At 34.9% G+C, this 27,997-nt stretch overlaps 1 protein-coding gene across 1 annotated transcript in view; it reads right to left on the bottom strand.

Annotated features, from left to right (window-relative positions):
* The window catches only part of CAAP1 (caspase activity and apoptosis inhibitor 1), a 45,550-nt gene that overhangs the window by 10,719 nt on the left and 6,834 nt on the right, over positions 1 to 27,997 (bottom strand). Inside the window, exons 4-5 of the mRNA XM_027616494.2 lie at positions 27,796 to 27,871; positions 9,733 to 9,806 (exon numbers count right to left, since the gene is read on the bottom strand). Coding sequence (XP_027472295.1) covers positions 9,733 to 9,806; positions 27,796 to 27,871 — 150 coding nt within the window. The remainder of the gene's footprint in view (positions 1 to 9,732; positions 9,807 to 27,795; positions 27,872 to 27,997) is intronic.

Genomic DNA, 27,997 nt, shown 5'->3' with positions numbered 1-27,997 from the left:
TATCTATTACCTATGCCACAATAGTGCTATAAAGGCCACAGAAGAGATGGGCCTTACAAAATGCTATAGGTAGGGTAAACTAAATATTTGCAGCATGATTAAGGCACAAATTTTGCCTTTATGGTACTTATGTTTGCTTAAAATATGGACATGATAAAGTACTAAACTGTGCAAATATAAAGTATGCCAGAATTTCACAATGTAAAAGGCAACAGGAAAAAGTCAAGGAGATCTTCATAGGCATGTGGTATGAAGTAGGTCTTAGAATATATTAGATGATGTTGACAGAAGAAGAAACTCCAAGTGTAAGGTACAGAATTGAAAGAGAGGTGCTAGAGCTAAACTCAGTACAGAAGTATGTGAGCCTAACAGCATAAAACACACACGTGAGAACATATAAAAGGGTAGTATCCAAAATTATTGCCTCTGAAGACATCACCATTCTAGGAGAAAAAGCACAACAGGGACCTCTTGCCAGTCTTTACAATGGATCAGATAAGTAATTAAACAGGCAACAGTAGTAGGAACTAGGTGATATTTAGTAAGAGAGAAGAGGTGAGGTGAGCACAAGTAGGTTAGGGAAGGCCTCGTTGATTTGGAGATGGTTGATCTTAAAGAAGAAATAGTTGACTTAAATAAGAGTACGTCACTGATGTGAATGAGTTTAATTCTCAGATTTGGACAAACTCCATGACAGGCACTAAAACCTGGAGTCGCAAATGATAGATTCACATTTATATTTTGAGATATGCTGTGAACTAGACACATGACAGAGCATCATAGTTCTATGTTCAAAAAAGGTATCTTCTAATCTGACATCAGTGCTCAGTAAAATTCTGGGTTTTAAGAGGTTAATGAGCTCTGAAAAAAAGTAGTTCTCATTAGTTTAGACAGAGAAGGTAACATTTGATCACGATCTAAATGATATGCAGAAGACTCATGGTTATCTGGGGAGGAGCATACAAGCAGAGGGAACAGCAAAAGCAAAATCTGACAACAGTGCTTGTAGTGCCAAAGGAAGTGAGGAGGAAGGAAGAGAATGCACAAGGGAGAGAGTGACAGGACGTAACACATATGGCTTGTACTGGCCACAGGAAGGAAGGACTTCAGATTCTGTTTTGAGATGGGAATCTATGGGAAGGCTTTGATGAGCATAGTGACATGACCATTTTTCGTTTTAGTTTTTACAGTCATTCAGACGGCTCTATGGAAGAGACAACAGGGGAGCAGAGGTAGAAACAGAGGGATCAGCATGTTGTAAGAATCAATACCAAAATAATATGGCTAAGAAGAGGTGAGAAGTGGTTGGATTCTGAATACTGTGAAAGCAGAGCTGACAGATTTGTTGACAGAGATGAAAGAAAGCAGTCAAGAGTGATTCCCAGATTCTCGGCCTAGACACTCAGAAGAACGTAACTGCTATTCATTGAGATGGAGAAGGCTGTAGGAGAAGCAAGGTTTGAAGGGGGAGTAGTATTGTTTTTTTCTTTGTTGCTTTGGGCAGGGGCGTGGGGGGGTGGGGGTGTGTGTCAGGGAACAATCTAGAATTTACTCTGGAACATATTAGCTTTAAGATGCTTACTGAACATCTAATAAGTAAGCTAGATATAAAGGTTTAGAAAGCAGTCTGAATTGGAGAAATAAATTTGTAGTTGCCAGTCTTAGAATTACATAAGATGTAGAAAAAAGTCCAGGGGCACCTGGGTGGCTCAGTCGGTTAAGTATCTGCCTTTGGCTCTGGTCATGATCTCAGGGTCCTGGGATGGAGCCCCGTGTCAGGTTCCACACTCAGCAGCTCCGCACTCAGCAGGAAGTCTCCTTGTCCCTCTGCTTACTCTCTCAAATAAACAAAAATCTTTTAAAAATAAAAAAAATTTTAAAAGAAGACAAAAAGTCCAAAGAGAAGGTGATGGGTGGGGCACTTACCCTTTAGAAATCAGGTAGAGGACAGCATGACACAAAGGAGACTGAGAAGAAAGTGTCAGAGAAGGAGGAATAATGAGTGGTGTCACACATGGCTGACGGGTTAAGATGAGGACTCAGCAATACCAGTGAAACCGCTGCTGGCAACAGTTCACCAGTGAGGGGGGCAATAATCAGGAACAGAGAAAAAAACACCTACAGGTACCAAAAGAGAAGTGTCCACTATACAAATAGAGGGGCTGGTCTCAGTAACACGAAGAGTTCACCCATTTTAAGAGAAGAGACAGGGACTATATAATTTAAGGTCAGACACAGGTAGGTAGGAAAAATTAATTTACACATCTATTTTCCTTTACTAGAGAAGTTCTTTCCAAGCCAGGCCATATTTTATTTAACTTTCTGGTGCCTAGCACAAAACTACAATTCATTTGTTGGAAGAAGGGATCAGCTTCAAAATCTGAACAAACATCATTTAGAAAAAGTATTAAATTCATTTTTCATAATCCAAAGGACACACAAGGACAAATGAGCAGAAGTTACATAATAGCAGCCTATGACTCAATATAGAGACCCTATTACCAATTAGAGACAGCAAGTAGGATATTGAGGGGATGAAGCAGAAAATTCTAATGACAACAATAATCATGGCAGAAATAATTATAACAAGGGCTGATATTTACTGTGCATATACTATGTACTGTTCACTTCTCTAAAGCACTTTACATGTGTTAACTCATTTAATCCTTATGCCAACATATTGGAAGAAGCATTCATATTTATTATCCCCATTTTACAAATGATGAAACTGAGGAACAGAGTTTAATCAATTTGCCCTATAGTTCACACAACTGAAGTGGCAGAACCAAAATCCAAACCCAAGTATATTTCAAAAATCTATGCATTTAAATATTCTATAGTGCCTCCCAGATCTTAAAAGAATCAGATGACCACTGAAGCATCGTGGATGAAAATGTTGGTTCAGACTGAATTTATCTTCCTCTCGTAGGTCCCTTAAGCCCACCTGAATAAACAAAATATATGAGACATGGAGCTAAAAAGTATGTATTATGAAAAATCATTAAGAGAAGGAAAAGACAAGACACAGACTGGGGGAAAATATTCACAAAACACACCTGGTTAAAGGACTGGTATCCAAAATATATAAAGAACTCTTAAAATTCAAAAATTAGAAAACAACCCAAATAAAAAACAGGCAAAAGATCTGAAGAGAACAGTCACCAAAGAAGATATATGCATGGCAAAGAAGCACCTGAAAAGATGCTCAACATCATATGTCATTAGGGTATTGCAAAGTAAAAGAGTATGATACCACTTACACATCCATGAGAATAGTCAAAATCCAAGTCACTGACAGCACCAAATGCTAGCAAGGATATGAAACAACAGAACTTCTCATTCACTGATGGGAGGATGTAAAATGATACAGCATTCTGAAGGACAGTTTGGCAGTTTCTTAAAAAACTGAACTTGGTGTTTACCCAGAGTTGAAAGCTTGTACCCATAGAAAAACCTGCATACAAATGATGACAGCAGCTTTATTCATGATTGCCAAAATCTGGAAGCAACTAAGATGTCCTTTAATAGATGAATGGATAAGCAAACTGCAGTAAATCTATACAATGGAAGATTATTCAGCAATAAAAAGAAATGAGCTATCAAGCCACAAAAAGACATGGAAGAACCTCAAATGCATACTGCTAAGTGAAAGAAATCAATTTGAAAAGACTACATACTACGTATGGTGTTGTAACCAAAACTTCTAATTAAAAGACTGTGGTATAGGATGTGCAAAAAGTTCAGAAACTGGTTAACAAAATCTGATTTCAAGCCTAATGTTTACTATCTTTCCTTTGGTAGGAGTACTTCTATATAAGGAGATACTTTTGCTAATCAATTGGAGAAGAACATAATTACTGAAAAGCACAGTGAATCCAAAGGGGATCCAAACATCCGTTGAAGGTCTGGACTACATAACCTCCAAAGCAGACTATGTCTAGGATCCTATGAAATACATCACAAGATAGAACAGGTATAATTTAAAGAAACATGGAAACCAATATTTTCCTCATATACTAAATCAAATTCTTCATAATGTCATTCTTGGTAAAACACACACAAAGCATTATGCATCCGAAAACCTTGCCAGTTTATTTTTTTTTTAATCCAGAAAAGTTGCACAATTAAATGTAACAGAGGGGTCTTCAAAAGGAAAAAAGAAACAGTATGGGCTAATCTGTCACATAAAATGTAATTTTCACCCTTTTTTCAACTACTACATACAGAAAGAGACAGATGAAAAGGTGGGAGGATCCTGTTTGGTGTCACCGCTGGTAATAACTTGTGAAAAAGCTCAAAAGGAATGAGAAGAGAAATGTAAATTCTTAAGTTGCACTGATGGTTACACCATAAATCTCTTTTTACTTCACCAATTGCTGAATGGGACGTCATTTCTCCAGAATGAGTTTCTAAAAATCCTTTAAAGAAGTTAACTCATGTTAAGAAGCTGCATTCTATGAATACTTATTTGTTAGAGCCAGTCAAGGAGATAATCAAGGGCTAGTAAAAAAGAAATTAGACTCAAACTTTGAGAACAAATCAGTTGTACATCTGCTTCTCTGTCTCTAACTCCAAACGACCTGAAACACTTTTATCAGTTTCCCTACAGCTCTCTCATGCTCGCGCCTGCGATTTCAAGTCTTGAAAGGAAGAGGCGGGCACCTGGGTGGCTCAGTTGGTTAAGCGACTGCCTTCAGCTCAGGTCATGATCCTGGAGTCCCGGGATCAAGTCCCGCATCAGGCTCCCTGCTCAGCAGGGAGTCTGCTTCTCCCTCTGACCCTCTTCCCTCTCATGCTTTCTATCTCTCATTCTCTCTCTCAAATAAATAAAATCTTAAAAAAAAAAAAAAAAGGAAGAGGCAACACAGAGTTCACTTGCCAATCTAGAGGTTTCTACAGCAATATATACATATAAAACTCCTCCAAATGCTACTTAATTAATTGATGATATTCATTCTCTCTTCCTTCACAAAGCAAACAGAAGTCTCTGAGGGCATTTTTCTCATTATCTTTTTAACTTCTTATAACTTGTATGTTATAAGCTATGTTATAAGTATTTATAAGTATAAGTATGTTATCAGCTATGGTTAGGAAGTGCTTTTCAGCAAAACTCAACTCCTTTTTAACTGCCAATTAATTTCCTCATTCTTTTTCATTCTAGTCCCTCTACTTACCTCTGCTTCTCCTGGTACAGTACTACCTTAGAACAACAGTAACAATAAGAGCAATAAGAGCACAAATCAGTTGAGGTTTTCCATTTATCCCTCACCTTAAGGACTCAAAAGGTCTCATATAGTTTTATATTTATTATCTTTGCTAAATATTGGCAAAAATCTCTTCTTTCACATTTAATTTTTAGAATAAGTGTGACTATCATCGATTCTTTATGATAGTCTATTCATTACTTATATAAACATATCATTGAAAACGTTTTTAAGTACCTGCTCCAGTATGTATTTTATTTACTTATAAAATAGTATGTAGTATTATAAGTTAGTATGTACTATACAATGATATATGGAATCAGAAATTTTTAAATGGAGAGACAAATACATAAGTTTATGTATATTTATTTACTTCAGAAGTATTGGTATTCTTTTTCTTGCATTCTCTGGAAGTGTGTATAATTACACTTTGGTGACCACTAGTCTAAAAGGCTAAAAAAAAAAAAAAGCCCACAGAAAATATCTAAACTTCCATCATACAATTTAACCACTGATAAACATCTTTCCCCTATAAAAGTCTACCTTTCAACTTTTTGAAGCTCTTGTTAACAAGAGAATTCTTAAAGCTGTCCATCCTACACTAATTTGTGAACTGGAAGGTCAAGATATAATTACATGAGGCAACTACATTATTTTTTAAAAAACACAACAGTGGCAGAATTTGAGCCTAACCACAGCAAAATTTGGTGTGTATTTTATGCATGTTTGCATGCATGTCTTTCTCTAATAGAAAGGAAGATAATTTTCCAATAGAATTAAAAATATAGAGAAAGATAAAGTACAGACACTGCACTAGGCACTGGTCTTTACAAAATCTGACAGAAAATCAACTTCAAGATCAAGGCCAAAGATCCAAACAAACACTGCTTCAATCTGCTCTACAACAGAGCCACCAAGTGGTGGTTTATGTAATCTGTGTTCAAACATCCTTCAGCAAAAGGAAAGCAGCCCACTCATTTTCTGATACTTCTGATTATTTGAGATAAATAAATTGAACCAAAATCTATCTAATGATAACTCTATCTACTGGCCCTATTTTTATTCTCAGAGGTAATACAGAACAAGCCTAATCACTCTTCCACTTGACAGCTCTTCAAATATTTTAAAGTGAGTGCTAAAAACCTCACGTCCTCTTCAACCTAAGTATCCAAATTTGACTTAGCTATTTCTCATGTATAGTTAAAAAAATTTCTCATGACCACGTCCAAGAAGAAATGCAAAACTAAGAACTAAATTCTTAAGTTACAAAGGAGAATAATTTGCAAAATTAAACATAGCCCTGGTTGTAAACCTTAAAGCAATAATTTAAGTATAGACCATTACTTAAATATTACTGAACATCTGAAGCAAATTTATTTATAGATATATAAAGAGAATTCATTAATATTAGCAGAGTTGACATTTAAAAAAAATTTTACCAATTAAATACCTCTAACAAACAGCAGTTTTCATTATTTTAAACTATAGCACAAATGACCAATTTAGAAAATTTACATAAATAATTATTATTTTAGGAGCACCTGGGTGGCTCAGTTGGTTGAGCGACAGACTCTTGATTTCAGCTGGGTTGTGATCTCAGGGTTGGGGGATCCAGCCCCGCAGCAGGCTCTGTGCTCAGCAGTCTGCCTGAGATTCTTTCCTCCTCTCCTTTTGCCCCTCTCCCCACTCCCCTGCTGCTCACACGCTCTCACACTCTCTCTCAAATAAAGAAATCTTAAAATAGAATAATTATTATTGTTTTAAAAACTTAGCTAAACCTTTTCAATAATACAAGCCCTGAGATCCTCCAGGAAATTAATCAAAGATCTCAGGCTTGTACACGTATATGTGCTCATGTACACAAACATAGCTGTGCTGAAGATAAAGAGCAAAACTATAACTAATGTTTCTTATACAGCTGCCCTCTTGCTAAAAATGAGTTAGGAAACTAATTCCAACAGAAGAGTTCCTATTTTACTATACTACCAATCAACCAGATTTTATTTACATTTAAATAATGTTTGCACAGTGAAGGAAGATGTTCAGCTATTAGTCCATCATTAAAGTATGGTAGAAGTTAGCCCACAATCTGATACTCATCTTCAGCACAGCTTGTTTCATAAATGATATTTCCTATCAATAAGACGGATGACATGAGAACGAGACAAAAAAATATAAATTTCAATTAACTAATTCACCATTAATATTTCTCAATATTTGAGTATTTGAGAAGCTGAAAAAATTGAAAGTGTAATTTAAATAACGTGTCAGTATCATACACTATGAATAGGTCATATAATAAGACTTACTTTATTCAGGAAGAGCAAAGAGAAAATTCAATGTTGCTTTATATTTTGGTCTGCTGAACAAAGGGTTACTTTAATTCTAAATAAGCTTCCATTAATTTTCTTAAATGGTCAAGCCATTAAACAAAACGACAATACATTCACGAAGAGCATTCTATTCTGTTTTTATTGAGCTCACTGCGAGCAAGAACAGCTAGCTATGCAAGAAAAGTTAGAGATAATATTAAATCAATTCTGCAAGTTTTGCATATTAAAAATAGACAACATTAGTTCATTCAGAAAAAAAGGCACCAATCTTTATTGAGACTACTAGGATTTCTATTTCCTGGTGTACCTCAGCTTCTTGGGGAACTCCAACCAAGTTACTTACTATCTGGTTCAGATTTTAGCTATACCAATATTTACCTAGAAGATGTTCTACATAATTGAATATTTTAGAAAACTTATATTCATTCCACTATGCAACTGAAAACATTTTATATTTTAACTATTTTTATAGACATTTTTCTGGAAGATATTACCTATTATTTCCCTCTTTTCTAAAAAAAAAAAGTGCAACTTAATTTAACCATTTCCTACAGATTTAGTCACAACATGCACATGAACTGTACTGCATGATGGTACTGCTGTGCTGTGACGTTATGTTTACTCACCTCTCTTTGCTGTCCCTTACTGATGACAGTGTGTTCTTGGATGCTTCTGATGCCTACATGAGAACCTCAGAGTGGTCTATATAGGCTCCTGAGCATAAAAGACTTGGGCTTTGTGGTATCTGGCTACTCTGAGTTCTTTTTCTCTCCCACTTTGCCTCCATGGCTGGTTTTTAAATGACTGAAGTTACTATATAAAATCACAGCAAAATAGGTTTTTGACACTGGGAAGCAAGTTCTAAAGAGCTCCAAGTACCTGAACATGAGAGCAGAAAAACCTCCTCCCTTAGAAGGCAGCACTGGCTAATTTGTACAATGAGGTTTCTGTTCCTTTTTCCCTAGGAATCAACCATGTCAATTACATGACATTCTTCTCTATATAGATGATCTAACAGCATACCCTCCACAATGCCTGCTCATTAGATGCCAAGAATAGAAACAAAGACAGAAAGAATAGCAGAGTTGCCCAATTACCCATGGGGTACAAGAGTTAAATGAAAATAATGTGTGCTTAGCATTTATTTATATATGACAAATAAACGTAAATGAAACTATGACTCTGACTTTATGTCTTTGGTGGGTGCTCAGAAGTAGTGAGAATATAAAGACGTAATTTTTTTTTTTGTCTATTTAAGAGGCCAACACAATAGGACTTCTGAAAAACAATGGAATTCTTGAAACCATCAGAAATATTTATAAAACCCCAGAGTACATAAATTGGAATTACAGAAAATCTTGATTTTGTTCTTTCTCCACATACATTGAATGAATCACAAAATTAGTTATCCAATTTTTTTTCACTTTGTCAAGCATTAATAACACAGACCACAAGTAAAAAAAGAAATTCTGCCTATATAAACTGATGACCTACTTCTCTGTACCAAGTAAGTTCTTATGACTCAAGTTTTAAAGAAACTATTCTAAGCCAATCAAAGATTAGTTGCTTACATAATAAATAAAACAATCATTTTGGCTACCACAGATTCTCACTGCTCTGAAGTACTTTTATCAGGAGAGAGGAAAAATGTGAGGTGGTCTTTGAGTAACTAATAAAAATTTATTTTACTTTCAATTTTCCCAACAAGAAAAAAAAAAAAAAGACATGTGAAAGATCAACCCCATTGATCTACTTGGCCTGAATAAATTACAAATTGTCACTTCAGTTCTGCTGGCTGGTAATGTCAAAAACTACTGATTTATAGAAAATAAATAAGGAAGAGAGTAATAACAAAGTATCTCTTCAGAAAAGACAAACAAAGTCACCCCATAAAGCTTTTGTTTGTTTGTTTTTTCACATATAACCCAAAGCTATCCTGTTAATGTATCTCCGGTATCTGCAGCTGATGACATACAGTAGAGATTACGAAATTAACACTATTCAAGATGACTGCTTTCTGGTGACACTCATGAAATAAAGAATATGTTCTTTACTCTTGTAATCTTGGACCAAATAAATTATTCTGTTCCCTTATCTGTAAAATGGGGGCAACCGGAACACTGAAAATTTATGATTGGTAAAATGTTTATAATCTTCAGGTAATGATATATAAAAATTAACTACTTGATTCATACCTTGTTTTAATTCTAAACCTTCAGGTTGCTTGTTCTCTCTCACAGTTGAAGTAGAATCTACACAGATGTCTTGTCTGAGGAATAAAAATAAATAAAACAATTTTTAAAACTATATTTGATCAAATAATACTGCTCAGGTTCCCAGAATTAAGTCACATACTTGGGAAGACACACTGAATTCTGAGCCCCGAGGACACCACTTAGTACACTTTGGAAACTCAGAAACATGTATACAAGTGTCAAAAACAGTAGCTATAAACCACTACCAATTTAAGCAGTATATACCTTTGTAAAAATCAAGGAGCAAAAATGGAAGGAATATGGAGGTAACTTTTTCTCCTTTCCAATATCCTGCAGGATAGCTGGTAGGAGAAATCATAACTTACAGAGGAATCCAATAACTTTTCAAGTTCAACTGTTAAATTTAATGGGCACTTTGGCATTCAAATTATTTTATATTCATCTAATTTCATACCTCAAATGCTTTGATGTCTACAGTATGTGTGAAATACATATTTTATATGTAATATACATATGTAATCAAAGTAAATGGATTAAAGTATGAGATCATAAAAAAGTTTTGATTCACCATGTTCTCCAACAGAGTCGCAAACTAATGTTGTTTCTTAGAGGGCATTATACCATCTAAATATTAATGTTACAAATACTTTTCAGCAAAAGAAATTAATTAGCTGCAAATATTCAAAATGACTACCTTCTTTATAAGTAAGTATACCTCCTGGAGAATTTCTATACACACCCTAAAACTAACATATGAGAAATATTTCGGGAATTTTCCAACTCACAAAATTATTTCTATCCACTTAATAACAAATCCTTCAAATAACCAAAGGATAAAGACTTGTTATCATTTCTTTGAGTTTACAACATTCTTTCCATCAACATATTTGGCACTCATGTGTTTATTTTGTATTAAAATTTGACTAATGCAAGCACAAACTCAAATAGAGACTACAAAATTATTTGGATCTGGTATTAGTTAGGACATATAAAAAACTAAAATTGAGATATGTTTTATTCTCCTTTCTAATATCACTGACTTAGATTTTAGTCTTTCACCAGAATGACTGGCAGATCCCAAGGAAGATATCAACAAATATTCTTTGGCAATCCAGGGACAGATAAAATGCCAATATAGTATATTAAGAGCTTTGCAAGGAATAAAAGTTAAAATGTGCTACCTCAAGCCTTACAGTCAAATCAGATTTTACCTACTGGGAGCATTAATCTATTTCTAAGTATCTTCCTTTAGGGTAAATGTTTGTTTGCTCTTACATGACCTTGAATGGGCACCTAATTCTTCTTCTAAGCACATATATCTAAATGACTTGAACAAAAACATAATGTAACTTCACCATTAAAAGGGCCATGGGTGGGGTGCCTGGCTGGCTCAGTCGAAAGAGTGTGCGACTCTTGATCTCAGGGTCATGAGTTCGAGCCCCATGTTGGGTGGAGAGATTACTTAAACTTTAAAAGCGGTGGGGGGGGGGGGGGGCATGAGCATATGTACTACCCTAAGGATACAACATCACCTGTGCAATATTATAGCTGAGAATGTATGACCTATATCATGAAGAAATCATCAGTTCAACCCAAATGGAAAAAAGTAATGTTCTATTAAAAGGGGGTGGGGAGTTAAATGTCAATGTTATAAAAGACCAAGAAGAGGTTGTGAAAATATTCCAGGTTAAAGGAGGCTAAAGAGCCATGACAATTAAATATTATACTTGAGATGACACTGCTGAACTGGAAGGGAAAAAATGTTATAAAGGACATTACTTAGTCAAATGACAAACTGAAATACCGATGGTAGATTGGATAAAAGTATCATACCAATGTTAAGTTTATTGAAGTTGACACTGTATTGTGGCTATATAAAAAGAGCATCACTATCTTTAAAAAAAGAAAGCACAACATACTATCTAGGAGTCAAGTGTCATGATGTATGTAACTTATAGCCTCAAATGTTTTAAAATGGACACACATCTATATAAAGAGAGGTAAAGAGAGGTAAAGAGAGGGTGTGCAAATGGGATAAAATGTTAACAGTAGGTAAATCTAGGTATAAGGTATATGGATGTTTCTTGTACTGCTCTTATTCTTATAACATTTTAATAACTGTGAAGTTATTGCCAAGTAAAAATTTTTAATAATAATGTAATAAAATGCATTACTGTAGGCATTATTTTATTTTCTCTGTGAAAGCCCCTTGGTTTCCCTTCAAATAAAACTGGACATCCCTATAAAGATTACCTGCTGCCATAAAGAATTTCTTTTAGTGCCCAAAGTGAACTTTTGTAACGTTCTGTTTTATCTTAAGTTAGGTTGGAACATGCTGTTGAAGAAAGTCACCAAACATAATTTCAGACAGTAGATGCAGTACAAGTACACCACCTTGTGGCTGAAAAATGAAATGCTAGATGCTTTTCCATCAGTAGTACGTGAAGTCAAAAAAATATTCCAGAAAATAGCTTGGAATTTTAAAATCTATGCGAGCTAATTTTTCCAAGATGTAGGCTTTGCAACTAAAATTATCATATACATACAGAGCTTTTTAATACAATTTAAAGATTTTCACCAAAGAGCATGAAAGAGAAAATATACACAAAAAAGGAAAAGTCTTGGGCGCCTGGGTGGCTCAGATGGTTAAGCGTCTGCCTTCGGCTCGGGTCATGATCCCAGGGTCCTGGGATCGAGTCCCGCATCGGGTTCCCTGCTCCTTGGGAGCCTGCTTCTCCCTCTGCTTCTCTCTCTCTCTCTCCTCCTCTGTCTCTCATGAATAAATAACTAAAATCTTAAAAAAAAAAAAAAAAAAGGAAAAGTCTTAAGGTATACGAAAACTATGAGTACATATGATGTCTTTTTATTTCTAGTTTCATAAAAATAAAATGTCTACTCCCAGATAAGACATATTAGTTGTCAGAGTTAGGAAAACTAAAGTAATTCTAATTTATATTTAAATGACATTTAAATACTTATATCAAATACTTTAAGAATTTTATAACAACTGTAGGGTCGCCTGGGTGGCTCACTGGGTTAAGCCTCTGACTCTTGATTTCAGCTCAGGTCATGATCTCGGGGTTGTGAGTCCAGCCCTGCTTCAGGCTCCGCACTCAGCGGGGAGTTGGATTGAGATGCTTGCTCTCTCTCTCTCTCTCTTTCTCCCCCTTTGCCCCCTCCCCTGCTCGTGTGCACACCCTCTAATAAATCTTTTATAAAAAAGAATTTTATAACAACTGGAGAGAGAGAGAGAGAGAGAGAGGAGGCAAGAGAGAAAAGTGGGGAGGGAGGGAAGAACACACTACTAAATCCGGTCTGGGTTAAGAATCTTGCAATGACTTTCGTATTTCTTTCATTAAGGAGGAAATAAAAGCCTGTTTTTATTTTTCTAATTTCCTTCTCCCATCCACAGTACTCCTCCTTAAAGCAGCTTAATTTACAATCTTGGCTTTGAATTATAAGACAGCCGTATACCCATCTCTGGGATTTAAGTCTTCAAGCCAGTATCAGTCTGACCTTTCTTTTAACCCAAACACAATTCCAGTCTTGATCCTTTCTTACAACAAAATAAAAAAATAAACTATCGGGACTACATCAAAATAAAAAAGCTTCTGCACAGCAAAGGAAACAACAAAACTAAAAGACAGCCTACGAAATGGGAGAAGATATTTGCAAATAACATGTCTGATAAAGGGTCAGCATCCAAAATGTACAAAGAACTTCTAACACTCAATGGATGTTTTTGTGTTTGTTTTCCAGAACTCAATGAATTTGTTGTTTAATTCAGAGTAATACACTGGGGAGATCTGTGGAACTTAAGAACAATTACACATGTGAATTACTAAAAGTTTAAAATACAATTCTAAAGAGAAAAAAAGTCAATTTCTTGTACAAATAAAAAATACAGAGAAGATACCTCAATGGAAGGATAAAGAGGATGCCAGCATCTTGCCATTTTGGCAAAAGTAACAAAAGGTAGGACTTTTGATTCTCCTCACTCTCCAGGGAATAAAAACAGGGGCTAAAAGAAGCCAGCCTATCACTCTATGAGTTTTCTATTATTAAAAATAAGAAACAAAGAAACTAGAGTAGCCAAAACAACTTTGAAAAAGGATGCACATTATCAGATTACTATAAAGCTACAGTAATCAAGACACTATGATGTTGGAGAAAGGATAAACTTAGAGATGGATGGAACAGAAGAGAATCCAGAAATAAACTCACATATACATGATCAACTGAGTTTCAACAAAAGTGCAAAGACAATTCACTGGAACTGAACAAATGGTGCTGGTACAGCTGGTATCCATACGGATATAATTTCCAACACATATCTTGCACCATATACACAAACTAACTCAAAATGGTAAGACCTAAAAAATGTAAACCTATAAAACCTCTAGAAGATGATGCAGGAAAAATTCCTTTGTGATCTTATTAATAACCAAAGATTTCACCAAAAGCATGGTCTATAAATAAAAATAATTGATCAACTGGATTTCCCCCAAAGAAAAAACATCTGCTCTTCCAAGGAAATGTTGAGAGAATAAAAGACTAGTGAGACTGGGACAAAATATTTGCAAGCCACATAACTGATAAAGACTTGTATTCAGGGTATATTAAGAACTCTCAAATCACAGTAATAAAAAAAACAAAGAACCCAATTTAAAAAACTGGTTCAAAAATTAAGTCACTTGACCAAGGAAGATGTACAGATGCAAATAAACAAAATAACAGACATGGTCAACGTCATTTGTTATTAAGGAAATGCAAATTTGGAACCACCACAATGCCATACCACTACACATTTATTAAACTGGCTAAAGTCAAAACAACAGACAAATGGAACTCTCATATACAGTTATCAGCAAGGATGCAGACATACCTGTTAGCAATGGTACTTGACCAAAGACAATGAAAACTCGTGTTCCTATCGAAAACTTGTATGAGAACATTCATAGTGGCATTATGTGAAATCACCATAAATTGTAAACAACTGAAATGTCCCTTTATTAATTTTCTATTGCTGCCATAACAAATTACCACAAACTTAATAGCTTAAAACAACATAAATGTATCATATTACAGTTCTGTAGGTCTGGTATGGGTCTGGTATGGGTCTCACCGGACCAAATCAAAGTGTCCCCAGGCTGCATTGCTTTCTGGAGGCTCTAGGGGAGAATTCATTTCAAGTTCATTTGGGCCGCTGGCAGAATTCTGTTCACTGAGGTTGTTGGACCAAAGTCCCTGACTCCTTGCTGGCTATAAGCTGAGGATCATTCCCAGATTCTAGTCAAGTCTCATGTAAGATCTCTCTGACCTCTTCTGTCTTCCTCTTCAACTTTTAGGAACTCATGGAATTAAAGTGGGATAACCTGGGTAATCCAGGATAATCTTCCCACCTCAAAATCCTTAACTTTAAACAAATCTTCGAAGTCCCTTTTGTCAAATAAAGTAACATACTCTCGGGTTCTGAAAATCAGAGTGTAAACACGTTTGAAGGGTCATTATTTTGCTTACAAGATTACCTCAAGTGGGGAGTGGATAAATAAACTACAGTATGCCCACACAATGGAATACTAACTCCTTAGTAATAAAAAGGAAGAATTATTGACATACACAATACGAATGAATCTCAAATGCATTATCCTAAGTGAAAGAAGCAGACTCAAAAGGCTATATACTGTATTATTCCATCTGTATGACACTCTAGAAAAAGAAAAGGTATAAGGACAGAAATCAGATCAGTGGTTGTCAGAGACTGGGGATGGGAGGAGTGTACTACAAAGAGCCATGGGGGGAATTTTTAGTGTGATGGAACTATTCTATATTGTGATTGTGGCAGTAGATAAAAAAAATCCATTTGTCCAAATTTATAGAACTATAAAGCAAAAAAGGTGAACTGTACTATATTTAAATGATAGCTTAATTTTTTTTAATTGAAACACCACAAAAGTCTTAGAACAGACTCAAAAAAATTAAATCATATGGTAGTAAAATGTAACCTTCAAACACTAAGAAATGAGGCAAAACAACCTTAATTTTTTTCAAAAGGCTTTTCCAAGAGCAAATAAATCCACATCTCCACTGTTTCCCTCAGCAACTTCCTTCTGCAAAAGACAGCAAAATGTAACTCTTATCTCCATTTCCTCTCCCCAAATAATATAATGCAAAGAATCACAGGTACCACACTCATTTTTCTTTGATCCATGATTCTCTAAGAACTCGTGTTTATTGTATAAACTGCCCCCCTGCAACTCTGTTTTTATGAACAGGCAATTCCTTAAATAGGTGGTTCTATTCTATATAAAATGACTAAAGGAAATCAAAGGGGTTTTTCTCTTTGTTTTATCCCTATATTCCTGCATTTTCAAGGAATTAGCATGAGATCACTTTGTGGGTACATTTAAAGGTACAAACATATAGGATGTGCAAACATGCTACACTTTGTGGAGTCTAAGCATTAGGTCACAATCTTGGCAATGATTAGTAATACTTTCTGTGAAGGTTTTCTGAAAAACCCATCCTTTCATTTCTGATAAACTTACCCTATTATGTAGAATAGTCTACACTAAGTATTATAGCCTAACAACAATTTATAAAGGACATGAGAACATAAATGGGGTACAAATACCCAATTTATTATTACCCTTTACCAGCCTAAAAGTACGGTCAGCTCTTTATAATTCATATATGTTTAAAGGAACTGAGTTTATAAAGAGTAATGTCAACATAACAAATTGATCTCATTTGTGATAAAAATCCTTTTATGCTTGAAAACGTATACATAATAGTTTTCTCCTAAACTTTTTTGTAACAAATGAAAAAATTAGACCCTTGTAAACAATGAATTGTTTTTTAAAAAGCAACAACAGTAAAGAATGTTAAAAAATACAATGAATTATTTCACTTTCTTCAGGCTTTCATAAAAAAAATGTGGGGAAAATCCCCAGTACTCATTAGCCTAAAGTGGAATTTTAGGAATAGTTATTATTACAGATTCAGAGTAAAAACCCCAAAGCAAATACAGTAATGTTTTTTTCGATGCTTACCATATTACAGGTACTATTCTAAGCACTTCATGATCTTTTTCTCACTTAATCATCACCACAATCTTATAGGATAGGTACTGGCATTACCCCTATTCTCCAGATGAGGAAACTGAGGCCCAGGAGGGTTTAAGTAACTTGCCAAACATCAGAGAGACAGCAAGCTGTGGAGTTATGCTGGCAGGCATTAAATTTAAATTTGAAATGCAGGCAGTTTAATTCTAGAACCTTCACTCTTCACATTTATTTGGACTTTCTATTACCTACAGAGATACTTCTCCAAGTAGTAATACCTAAAAGATACATGTAGCCAGGCAAACCTTTCTCCCCTCCCTCTTCAAGAGCTTTGTACTATCACTCAATAAACTTTGCTTTGCTGCCACCAAAAAAAAAAAAAAAAACAAAAACAAAAACAACATGTAGCCATAGCTATATACATATTCATAAGGCCATATATATCTCAAAGCATAAAGTCAGTTTTCATTCAGAATTTGACCTCACGGCCCCAGAGGAAAATTCTTCTTTCTAATTGGGTAAACTAAGATAAGCTATTAAAACATCCAGAAATATTTTAAATGTTGAAAATTTCAATGAAAAGACAGACATAAGCAACAATGAAAGACCCATAATCCTCAAGAAAGGGCCCGAGAGGAATGGGAATGAAAAGGGAGGAAGGAAATATTTCGAACTGTATACCTTTTTGTACTATTTTGTACAAATAGTACTGTTTGAATTTTTTTCCTCACTGAGGCATATTATTTGCACATACGTATTACATCCCTAGAAAAAGAATCCTAGGATCTTCCCCCTGTGTCTTTGTCTTGCTTCTTCATGGTCCATGATGCCAGCTAAGGTTTTCAGTTGGTTTTCAAAATCAAGTTGGTGGGATGGGAGATTATTCCGCCATTTTTCTAGATCTCTGAGTTGTATATCAAATCTGGGGCTGACCGCTCCAAACTTGGTTAACTTGCCCATGAGGTTCATTACAATTTTCCCAGCTTTGTAATCATCAATTATTTCAAATTCACCAATATAACCACGCTTCATCATCACAGTTAGAAACTGAACAATGACTTTGGAGCATGGCCTAGTAAGAACTTGGCGTTTGCCTCTCTTTCTGGCATTATGGGGCTTTTTTGGTTTTTTGTTTGTTTGTTTTGACATTGTTAATGCTCTTGAGAGCATATGCCATAATGAGCACCATTATGGAAGCATGGAAAGATGGCAGAAAGTGTACTATTTGTGTTTTTTAAACCATGCCCATGTATTTGGCTATTAACTTTCAAAAAACAGTTAATGAGGGGGGCCTGGGGGGCTCAGTCGCTTAAGCGTCTGCCTTCGGCTCAGATCATGATCCCAGAGTCCTGGGATCGAGCCCCACATTGGGTTCCCTGCTCAGTGGGGAGCCTGCTTCTCCCTCTCCCGCTCCCCCTGCTTGTGCGCTCACTCTCTCGCTCTCTCTGTCAAATAAATAAATAAAATCTTTAAAAAAAAAACAAAAACAAAAAACAGCAGAAGTACAGATTCCCACAAGTTTGTAACAGAAAACAAGGAGGGGAATAAAAGGAAATAAACATACAGAAGAAATTTACTGAATAACAGCAGTCTAATCAAGAATTGTAAAAATCATATGCTAAGTGAATTCTTCATAGTTGTAAAGAAGAACATGGCAAAATGAAAATTAAAAGGGGATCTTAGAGCCCTACACCTTAAAACTGAGACCAAACTAAATTTCCAACGAATCAAAGATTTAAACATCTAAAAAATCCATAAAGTACTAAAAAAAAATATAACGAATACTTAATAACTTCAGAATAGAGCAGGCCTTTTCTAAATATAAAACCCAGAAAACAAGACTGCCAAATTAGATTACATAAACGTGAAATATTTACGCATTCAAAAAAAGGTAAAAGTACTTAAAGTATAAAAAAAGAGCAACAAGCAAAAAATAATTGCAAACTGTATCACCAACAATGGATTAAAAAGACCAAAGTTGGGGTGCCTGGGTGGCTCAGTCGCTTAAGTGTCTGCCTCCGGCTCAGGTCATGAGCCCAGGGTCCTGGGATTGAGTCACATGTGGGGCTCCCTGCTCGGCAGGGAGCCTGCTTCTCCCTCTCCCTCTGCCCCTCCCCTCTTCTTTTCTCTCTCCCTCTCTCTCTGTCAAAAAAATAAATAAAATCTTAAAAAAAAAGACCAAAGTCCTCCAACTATATACACAAAGGGTAAATAAATGCCAGAGTTCACAGAAAACTCCACTAACTCCAAAATATATATAAAGGTGGTTAATTTCACTCATAGTAAGAGACTACAAATTAAAATTCCAATGAGATATTATTATCTATTGGGTGAACAAAGATCAAAATGTTAGATAACACTATATTAAGTAAAGTGTATGAACACATGTACTCCATATTTAGAGGTACAAATCAGTTTAAACTCTGTAAGTCAATTATGGAAAAATCTTTTAAAATTTCATATGAGTAAATATCTGACTCAACAATTAACTTGTAGGTATTTATGCTACACATAATCACAGAGGAACAAGATTATATACAGAAATATTCATATCATTTGTGGTAACGAAAGAGTAAACAACTTAAATGCCCATCAACAGACTTAATGTTGAGGTATATCCAACAGCATACAGGTATATATCGGAAGCTTTATATGTACTAGGTAGAATAAAACCCAAGAAAAGACATACTATTATATGGAAAAAATTAAATGGAAAAGGTATGGAATAGTTTGCACAGTATGCTGCCATGATGTGTGAAAAGAAAAAAATACACATACACATAAATTTGTAAACTACGGAATATCTCTGGGAGGATATACAAGAAACTGGCTTACTGTGGTTGCCTATAGGAAGGGAGAATGAGGAATAGGAAAAGGATTTATTTTTACTATATACTTTAAAAATTTTTGTACTATGTGCATGCATTTACCATTCAAATAAATAAGCTCTTAAATAAAAGACACCAGACACATGGTTATGTGGGAAAATGTCCTTATTTTCTGGAAATTCAAATATTCAGAATTAAGATATCTATAATTCACTTTATAATACTTTAAGAAAAAAGATGAAACAAAAATGGAAAAATGAAAATTGCTATAATCATTAGATCTAGCCAACATGTATATGGGAGTGTCGTTACACTATTATTTTTTCTACATCCTTGTCATTTTTCATAATAAAAGTAAAAAAAAAAGAAATTCCTTTTACCTAATTTAGACAAGTAATGTCGTTTACCTGAAAAAAGTTCTTATTACCATAGGAAAACACCTTTAAAAGTTATATAATTTAAGCATTTTAAGTTAACATAAAACAGAAGTGTTACCTTCCTTCCCCAATCTTTGGATCTGATACCACAGACTTACCTTTATTAGGAATCCATGGAAAACAGTTCCATTTCATCCTACTCACATAAACCATTTCTACTTTTGGCTTATTTAAAAAACAAACATCTGAGTGCAAAAAAAAACTACCTCTTAACGATGTTCCCCAAACTTTTATTGTTATCCCACAGCTCAATGACAACTTTTTAATAACTCCACTCTGAGTTTTTCACTTAAATCAACTACTCTTTTCATACTGATATTTCATCTGTTTATATATTTCACTAAATTATGCAACTACAAAAATTGAACTGGAAACACCATAAATGACTCTTAGCAAACACTTGAAATGGTGGGACAAGTTCACATGTGTATTAGAGAACAGTCTTTTTTTTTTTTTTAATATTTTATTTATTTATGTGACAGAAAGACACAGCGAGAGAGGGAACACAAGCAGGGGGAGTGGGAGAGGGAGAAGCAGGCTTCCCGCAGAGCAGGGAGCCTGATGTGGGGCTCAATCCCAGGACCCTGGGATCATAACCTGAGCTGAAGGCAGACGCTTAACGAATGAGCCACCTAGGCACCCGAGAGAACAGTCTTAAACAACCGGTTTAGCACACTGTAAACATCAGTGAATTTTTTTTTTAAGATTTTATTTATTTATTTATTTATTTATTTGAGAGAGAGAGTGAAAACGGGGGGAGGGAGAGAGATAAGCAGACGCAGGGTTGAGTGCAGAGCCTGAAATGGGGCTCAATACCATGACCCCGAGATCATGACCTGAGCCAAAATCAAGAGTCCAACACTCAACTGACTGAGCCACCCAGGAGCCCCGTGAATTTATTTTTCAAATGAACTAGAAAGGGCAATTAATAAAACGAGAATCATGTATATGATTAAGAAAAACTTAACTATTTAAAAAGAGTGATAAGAAAATAGCAGAAAAAAGGAAAAATACCTGCTATCATCTAACCCAGGCTTTGAGCAACAGGATAAGGCAGTAAACTGACAGAAAAATCACAACAGATTCAATTTAAAAATTAAGAGAACTAACGCAGCTGCTAATCTCTGGCTTTTTATTAAATTAACACAGCATCACTCTCACTGCCAAGGTTCAGCAACAGAAGAATGGTCATACAGTACAGTTCTAGCTGTTGCTCTTAGTAAGACAACTGATCAAGCCAGAGGAATAGTTCAGTATTTGCAAGAATAAACATCTTAATGCAAAGTAGTCATTTACTCACCTACATCTAAGCAATATGCTCTTCTTTTCATTCCATCTCACTAAAGCGCCTAACCCTACTATAAACAGCAGTAAAAAGGAAGCTACTCCTATTTTGAAGGGTGGAATAGCTTTGTAGACTACTTAAAATATATAATTATTACAATGTACTAAAGTCTAGTACACTGTAACTAGTAACCAGTACATTGTAAATAGTAACTATTAGTAGATGACACCAACTTCTCTTTTCAACCACTTATATTTAATACTCATGTGCTCCATTTTGAACAAAAATATTCACATTTGAAATTCATAAAACAAATGATTAAGTGGAAATTTAAAAATAATTCCTGCCAAAGAATTATTCACTTTGCAAAACAATTTCCTGTTTTATTCACTAATTAAATATTCTAGTGAATATAAATGGTTCAATTTATATCTGTTACCTAAAGTCTCTAAAAGTCTATTTAGGAATCTCATTTTTTTTTTTTTAAAAAGTTAATCATCTAAAACAGGAATCCAATAATAGCTACTTTATTTTTTTTTAAAGATTATTTATTTATTTATTTGACAGAGAGAGACACGGCGAGAGAGGGAACACAAGCAGGGGCAGTGGGAGAGGGAGAAGGGGGCTTCCTGCCGAGCAGGGAGCCCGATGCGGAGCAGGGAACCTGATGAGGGGCTCGATCCCAGCACCCTGGGATCATGACCTGAGCCTAAGGCAGACTCCTAATGACTGAGCCACCTAGGTGCCCCAAAACTGGAATCCAATAAAAGCTACTTTAGAACATGCCTATTATCTGTTAAGAAAGTAGCAATGTCCAGGAACAGTATTTCCATAATCCTCATATAGAAACTACTCTGCAGTATACCTTATTTTGAGAATCTGGATTTTTAAATTTCTTTATCTTCTAGAACTGTGATATTATGTCAACAATGCTTATTATCTATAGGGAAACAGTTTCATTTCCATCAAATTCTCCCTCAATATCGCTCACTAAAAGCACATTAATTTAAAACTCATGAAAATATATTAGAGCAATTCTAAAATACTGCTAAGATCTCCCTAACGTATTTGTATTTTCATTCTTTATATATAAAACCCCAATCCTGATTATTTTATTGCATCATTCAAGATTTAAATATCATTACAAACATATTCTTTAGAGCATAATCATCTTACATTAAAGGCCGAGCTAACATCTGTTCTCATTTTTAGTGCTCTTTTAAGCTATAAAGCTTCTTTTCCAGCCCATTTTTAAATGGAGACAGCACTCTAATTCCAGGCCTCTATACTGACTTATTTACTTAAAATTGTTGTCCTTGTTAAGCAATTGTCATCATCTGTAACATTTGCAAATCTTGTAACTATACCCAGCAGTTTTAAAACACTGCAAAATCATAGATGCTGAGGTTTTTAGACTATCTGTAACATAATATACATTTGTTCATTTGCTTATCTAAGGTGAACTGAAGTGACAATCCCATCCCTCACCCTTTTGGAAATGAAGGTATTTAGAAACTATGGATGTTTTATCTTTATAGTTCCTAAATCTCATTCTTATAAAATTTGTTCTAAGTTAACGCTCATTAATTTCAAGCTTTAAAGTACCACACTGTCAAAAATTCCTTATAACTAATGCTTCTGCTTTGTTATTTTTGGTAGTTAAATAAATTTCTGTTGTCTATAAACTATCTAGTCTGTGGTATTTTGTTATGGCAGCCCCAACAGATTATTAACACATTAAGTCTTCACCAAACAGGGAGTTTCACTTTTTCTTTCAAATCTTTGTGACTTGTATTTCTTTTTCATGCTTTGTTAAACCTGTTGGGACTTCTAGTACATTGCTAAATAGGAGTGATGGGAGAAGATATTTCTGCTTGGTCCTATCTTAGAAAGAAACCACGCAGGTTTTCACCTTTAAGTATGCCATTAATTGTATGTATTTGCTTTTAAGTTTATTTTCTTGTTCTTTTTTTTCCTAACTTCTTGAATATTCAGTTCACTTATTTTAATTATTTGCCGATCAGTAATATATATTTAAGGATAAAATTTTCCTCTGAGTACTACGTTAGCTGTATCCCATAGAGCTGGTTAATTTTTTATTTATTGTTAGTTTTTAGACGGTTTATAATTCCTCTTCAACCTAAAAGCGTTGAGCTTTAGAATATGTAGATAGTGAGGTTCCACAGCGTTTTTGTTCATTTTACTTTACTGCTCTAAAATCAGGACAATAGTTCTTTGAGAACTTTATTGACATTTTTATGACCAAACTTATTATCAATTTTTGTGGATATTCCACTGGAGGTGAGTTCTGTTTTCAGAATACAGAATATGGTCTATACCAATCAATTCATTTAGGTCTTCAATACCTTCACTTATTTTTCATTCAGTTATTTATCATGAGATAGATGAGATAAAATCAAGTTCCTACTACTCATGCACTTCTTGTTTCATGATTCCCGTAGTTTTTGCCTTATAAAGGCTATATAAAGGAAATACATAGATATATGGCACATGTAAGGCATATATTCCCATTAGATCATCTTTGTGGATTTCAATTATAAATTGCTTTTAATTGTCTTGCATAAATCTTTTTGCCCTGAATTCAACCTTCACTAATATTAGGATTGTTATACTTTGCTTGCAAGTATTTCTTCCAGATTTTTTGTTTGGTTACTGACTTTATTTAACACAAGTTAATACCCAAAATTTCTTTCTTTTATGGTTTCTGGGTTTTTAGTCTTATTTAAGAACTGCACCAACCACCACAATAGATTACACAATTAAAGTACACTATTTTTTTTCAGATCATGATTTTCTTGTCTTTTAGTAAAAGGTTACGGTTTTCTTCAGAAGTTCCCTGTTAAATGTATTTGAAAGTATATCATAGTTTTTACAACTAGTATTAATAGAATTTTTTTTTTAGGTCCTGGTCACTGGGCTGAAGAATGCGAGTAAAACATTAATTCTGTGTGTCTGTGAGAATGTTTCCTGAAGAGATTAGCATTTAAATTGGTGAACTGAGTAAAGCATATAGCCCTGGTGGGCAACATCTAATCCCTTGACTGAAATAAAAAAGGTAGAAGGGCAGGGCACCCGGGTGGCTCAGTCAGTTAAGGGACCAATTCTTAGTTTTGGCTCAGATCCTGATCTCAGGGTCCTGGGATCCAGCCCCACATCAGGCGCTGCGCTCAGTGCAGAGCCTGCTTGTCCCTCCCCCTCTGGCTACTCCCTGTGCTCTCTCAAGTAAAAAAATCTTAAAAAAAAAAAAAAGGCAGAAGGGCCAATTAACTCTGTCTGCTTGAGTTCAGAAATCCATCTGCACTGGACCAGGGGCACTCCTGGTTTCTGGGCTTTTGGAGTTAGACTGGGACTTACACCACATTCCCTGGCCTTCAGACTAAGTCCGTGCTTTGCCACTGGCTTTCCTGGCTCTCCAGCTTACAGACAACAGATCAGCAGATCATGGGACTTCTTGGCATCCATAAGCACATGAGCCAATTCCTATAATAAATCTCTTTTATATATCTATACATATCCTACTGCTTCTATCTCTCTGGAAAACCCTAATACATTCCCTTTTAGATGTTTCTGCTATGAGAGAACAGTTGTTGATTTCCTTATGCTTATATATTGTTCCATCTTATCAAATTCCAGTCTTTTTTAAAAAACCTAGAATCTCTCAGCTGTTCTAGGTTTATAATCTTATAAACGGAAAAGAGAAATATTTTTATTTCTTTTCCAAAGTTGATCATATAAAAATTAATTCCTCTCCATCACCCATCTTTCTTTTGGTCTAACTACATTTGCTAGAACCTCTAAGAAAATGTTTAAAATTAATGGCCATAATGCTTCTGTCTAGTCCCTCATTTTAATTCACTAAGTGGGTAGTAAGTTTGGTCAAATGCTCTCATCATATCTGAGTAGTTTTCTCCGGTACCATTTTTACCTATAGCTTATATTAGAAATGACTGCTGAATGTTATCAAAGGCCTTCTTAGTACCTACTTATCTGACCATATAATTTTTCTTCTTTAATTTGCTGATATGAATTATGCTAATAGAGTGTCTAATTAAATTTCCTGTAAATTCCTGGAATAAATTCTACTTGGTCAGTGGCGTAACTACTCACGTGATACACTGCTGGATTCTACATGCTAATATGTACTTATAATTTTTACATCTATATTCACCAGTGAGAACGCCTATAACCCCCCATATGCTTTTTTCTATTTATGAGATTTGGGGTATTAAAGCTACGCAGAAGTCATAAAGTAAATTGAAGACCTTTTCATCTTTTCCTAGGGCCTGGAATAATTTAAATAACACAGGTGTAGTGTTTGAAAATAACAACAGATGGTATTAATGAACATTTTATTAGATGTAAACACATTACATGCATTGACTCACGTTAAGTAATAATTCAGCTGTGAATCCACCTTGTCTTGGTGTTTTCTTCAATAGATCTCTATTCACCTTTCCAATTTCTTCTATGTTTAATCTCCAAGTTTTCTACTTTTGCAGAAAGTTGATTTGGTTTATTTGTATTTCGAAAAAAAACATCCATTTGCTAGCGTCAAGACTGTTTATACAACGCTGCATGTGGATTCATACCAGTCTATGATTATGTGATTATATCTCCCTTCTTCCTAATCTCAATTATAATTGTTTTCCATCTCCTTAATCAGATCCAAAAGGAGTTTCTCTATGATCTGAACTTTACAAAGACACGTTGTGGACTTATTTATTTCTATTTCTGTAGTTTTTTTTATTTCTTTAGTTTTAATGTTTACATTCGTTGTTTCATTTTTCCAACTTTCTTTTGGTTTCCTTGTTATTTTTTAAATTCCTTTAAAATGTGCACTGAGTTCCTGGACATTAAACTTATTATTTCTCATATTTAAACCTTCCCTTCAAACTCAGCTCTGTGATGCTAACAATCAAACACATGAACTCTGAATCCCGGATCAGAATCAGTTTATTAATTAAAATACACTCTAAATAGTTTTTTTAGTAATTGGGGAAACTTTATATGGCCAATATATTAGAGGACATTATTGAATTACTGTTTATTTTCTTAAAAGTGATGTATTGTGGTTATGTAGTAGACTCATTTTTAGGAAATGCATACTGAATTGTTTAGGCATGAAATGTTATGACATCTGCATTTTTAAATGATTTATGGGCTGAACTATGTCTCCTCCCTAAAAAGTTCATAGGCTGAAGCCCTAACCCCAGTACCTCAAAATATGACTATTCTGGACATAGGACCTTTAAAGAGCTAATTAAGTTAAAATGAGGCCATTATGGTAGACTCTGGTGTCTGGTATCCTTATCAAAAGAGATTAGAACACAGAGAGAGACACCAGGGGGCGCACACACATAAGGGCAACCAAATCAAAAGGAAGCAAGCAACAAGGGGCACCTGGGTGGCTCAGTGTAGGTTAAGTGTCCAACTCTTGATTTCAGCTCAGGTTATGCATGATCTCAGGGTCCTTGGATCAAGCTCCACATCCCCCATGTCAGGCTCCGTGCTCAGCAAGGAGTCTGCTTGAGGATTCTCCAGTTCTGCCCTTCCCTCCCCCCACTTCTAAATAAATCTTAAAAAAAAAAAAAAAAAAAAGAGGCAGCAACAAGGTGGCCATCTGCAAGCCAAGAAGAGAGGCCTCAGAGGAAACCAACCTTGCCAGTACCTTGATCTTGAACTTCCAGCCTTCAGAACTGAGAAACTGATTTTCTGTTCTTTAAGTCAACCAGTCTATGGTATTTTGCTATGGCAGCCCTAGAAAGCTAAAACAAATAGCTCTGGAAGAAAAATGATAAATACAAAGAGAGAAAGCAAAAATAGCAAAATGTTAATGTTGCTGATTTCATTCTATGATTCTTTCAATTTTTAGATAAATTTGAAATTTTCCAAAATAAAAAGGTTTGTATTAGCATCCCAAAACTCTGGGCAGTTTTTATCATCACAAGAGTCAAATTTTATGTACCTATATAAAATGAACCACCTTACTATCTCATCTGTGAAATGAGACAATTATCAACCTGACATTAATAGATACCAGAAGAATTTTAAGTGTTTTAAACCAATTAACGTAATACCTGGTAGACTAAGTACTTAATAAATAATGAGTATCACTAGCAATAAATTCAAATTCCAAATGAGAGATGTGATTCTGCTTCAGGCTGGCATCACTGTTGTCAAAAATGTATGAGTAGTAGTTTAAGAAAATCACCTTAATCCTGAAAGCAATTAACTGTATTCTCATATATACCAAAAGGACCAATCATTACAAGTAAACAAATCAATTCTACACTGTTGAATTATTTTATATAAATACAATGCAGAAAAATAAACACATTCTTAAGGTAAGAAATCATGGAAGGAACAACAAAGAAATTTTGAAATGGAAATGAAAGTTTTTAACTTACTGACTGACTAAATCAGATCCCATCTTAGTGCCATCATCTGCCTCCTCTTCCATATCAGAGTCCATACCATTGTCACCTTATAAATAAAATAAACTATTGAAAGCAGGCTTATAAAATGTCAGAACAATTTAATCATTACGCAAAGTGCCATCTATAGAAGTGATGCAGATTTGAGAACTTTATAGTTGTTGAAAGATGAAAT

Source organism: Zalophus californianus, chromosome 13, assembly GCF_009762305.2.
Source record: "Zalophus californianus isolate mZalCal1 chromosome 13, mZalCal1.pri.v2, whole genome shotgun sequence".
Taxonomy (NCBI): domain Eukaryota; kingdom Metazoa; phylum Chordata; class Mammalia; order Carnivora; family Otariidae; genus Zalophus; species Zalophus californianus.
Note: the sequence above shows the minus strand (reverse complement) of the source record. Positions and strands in the feature narration are given on the sequence as shown.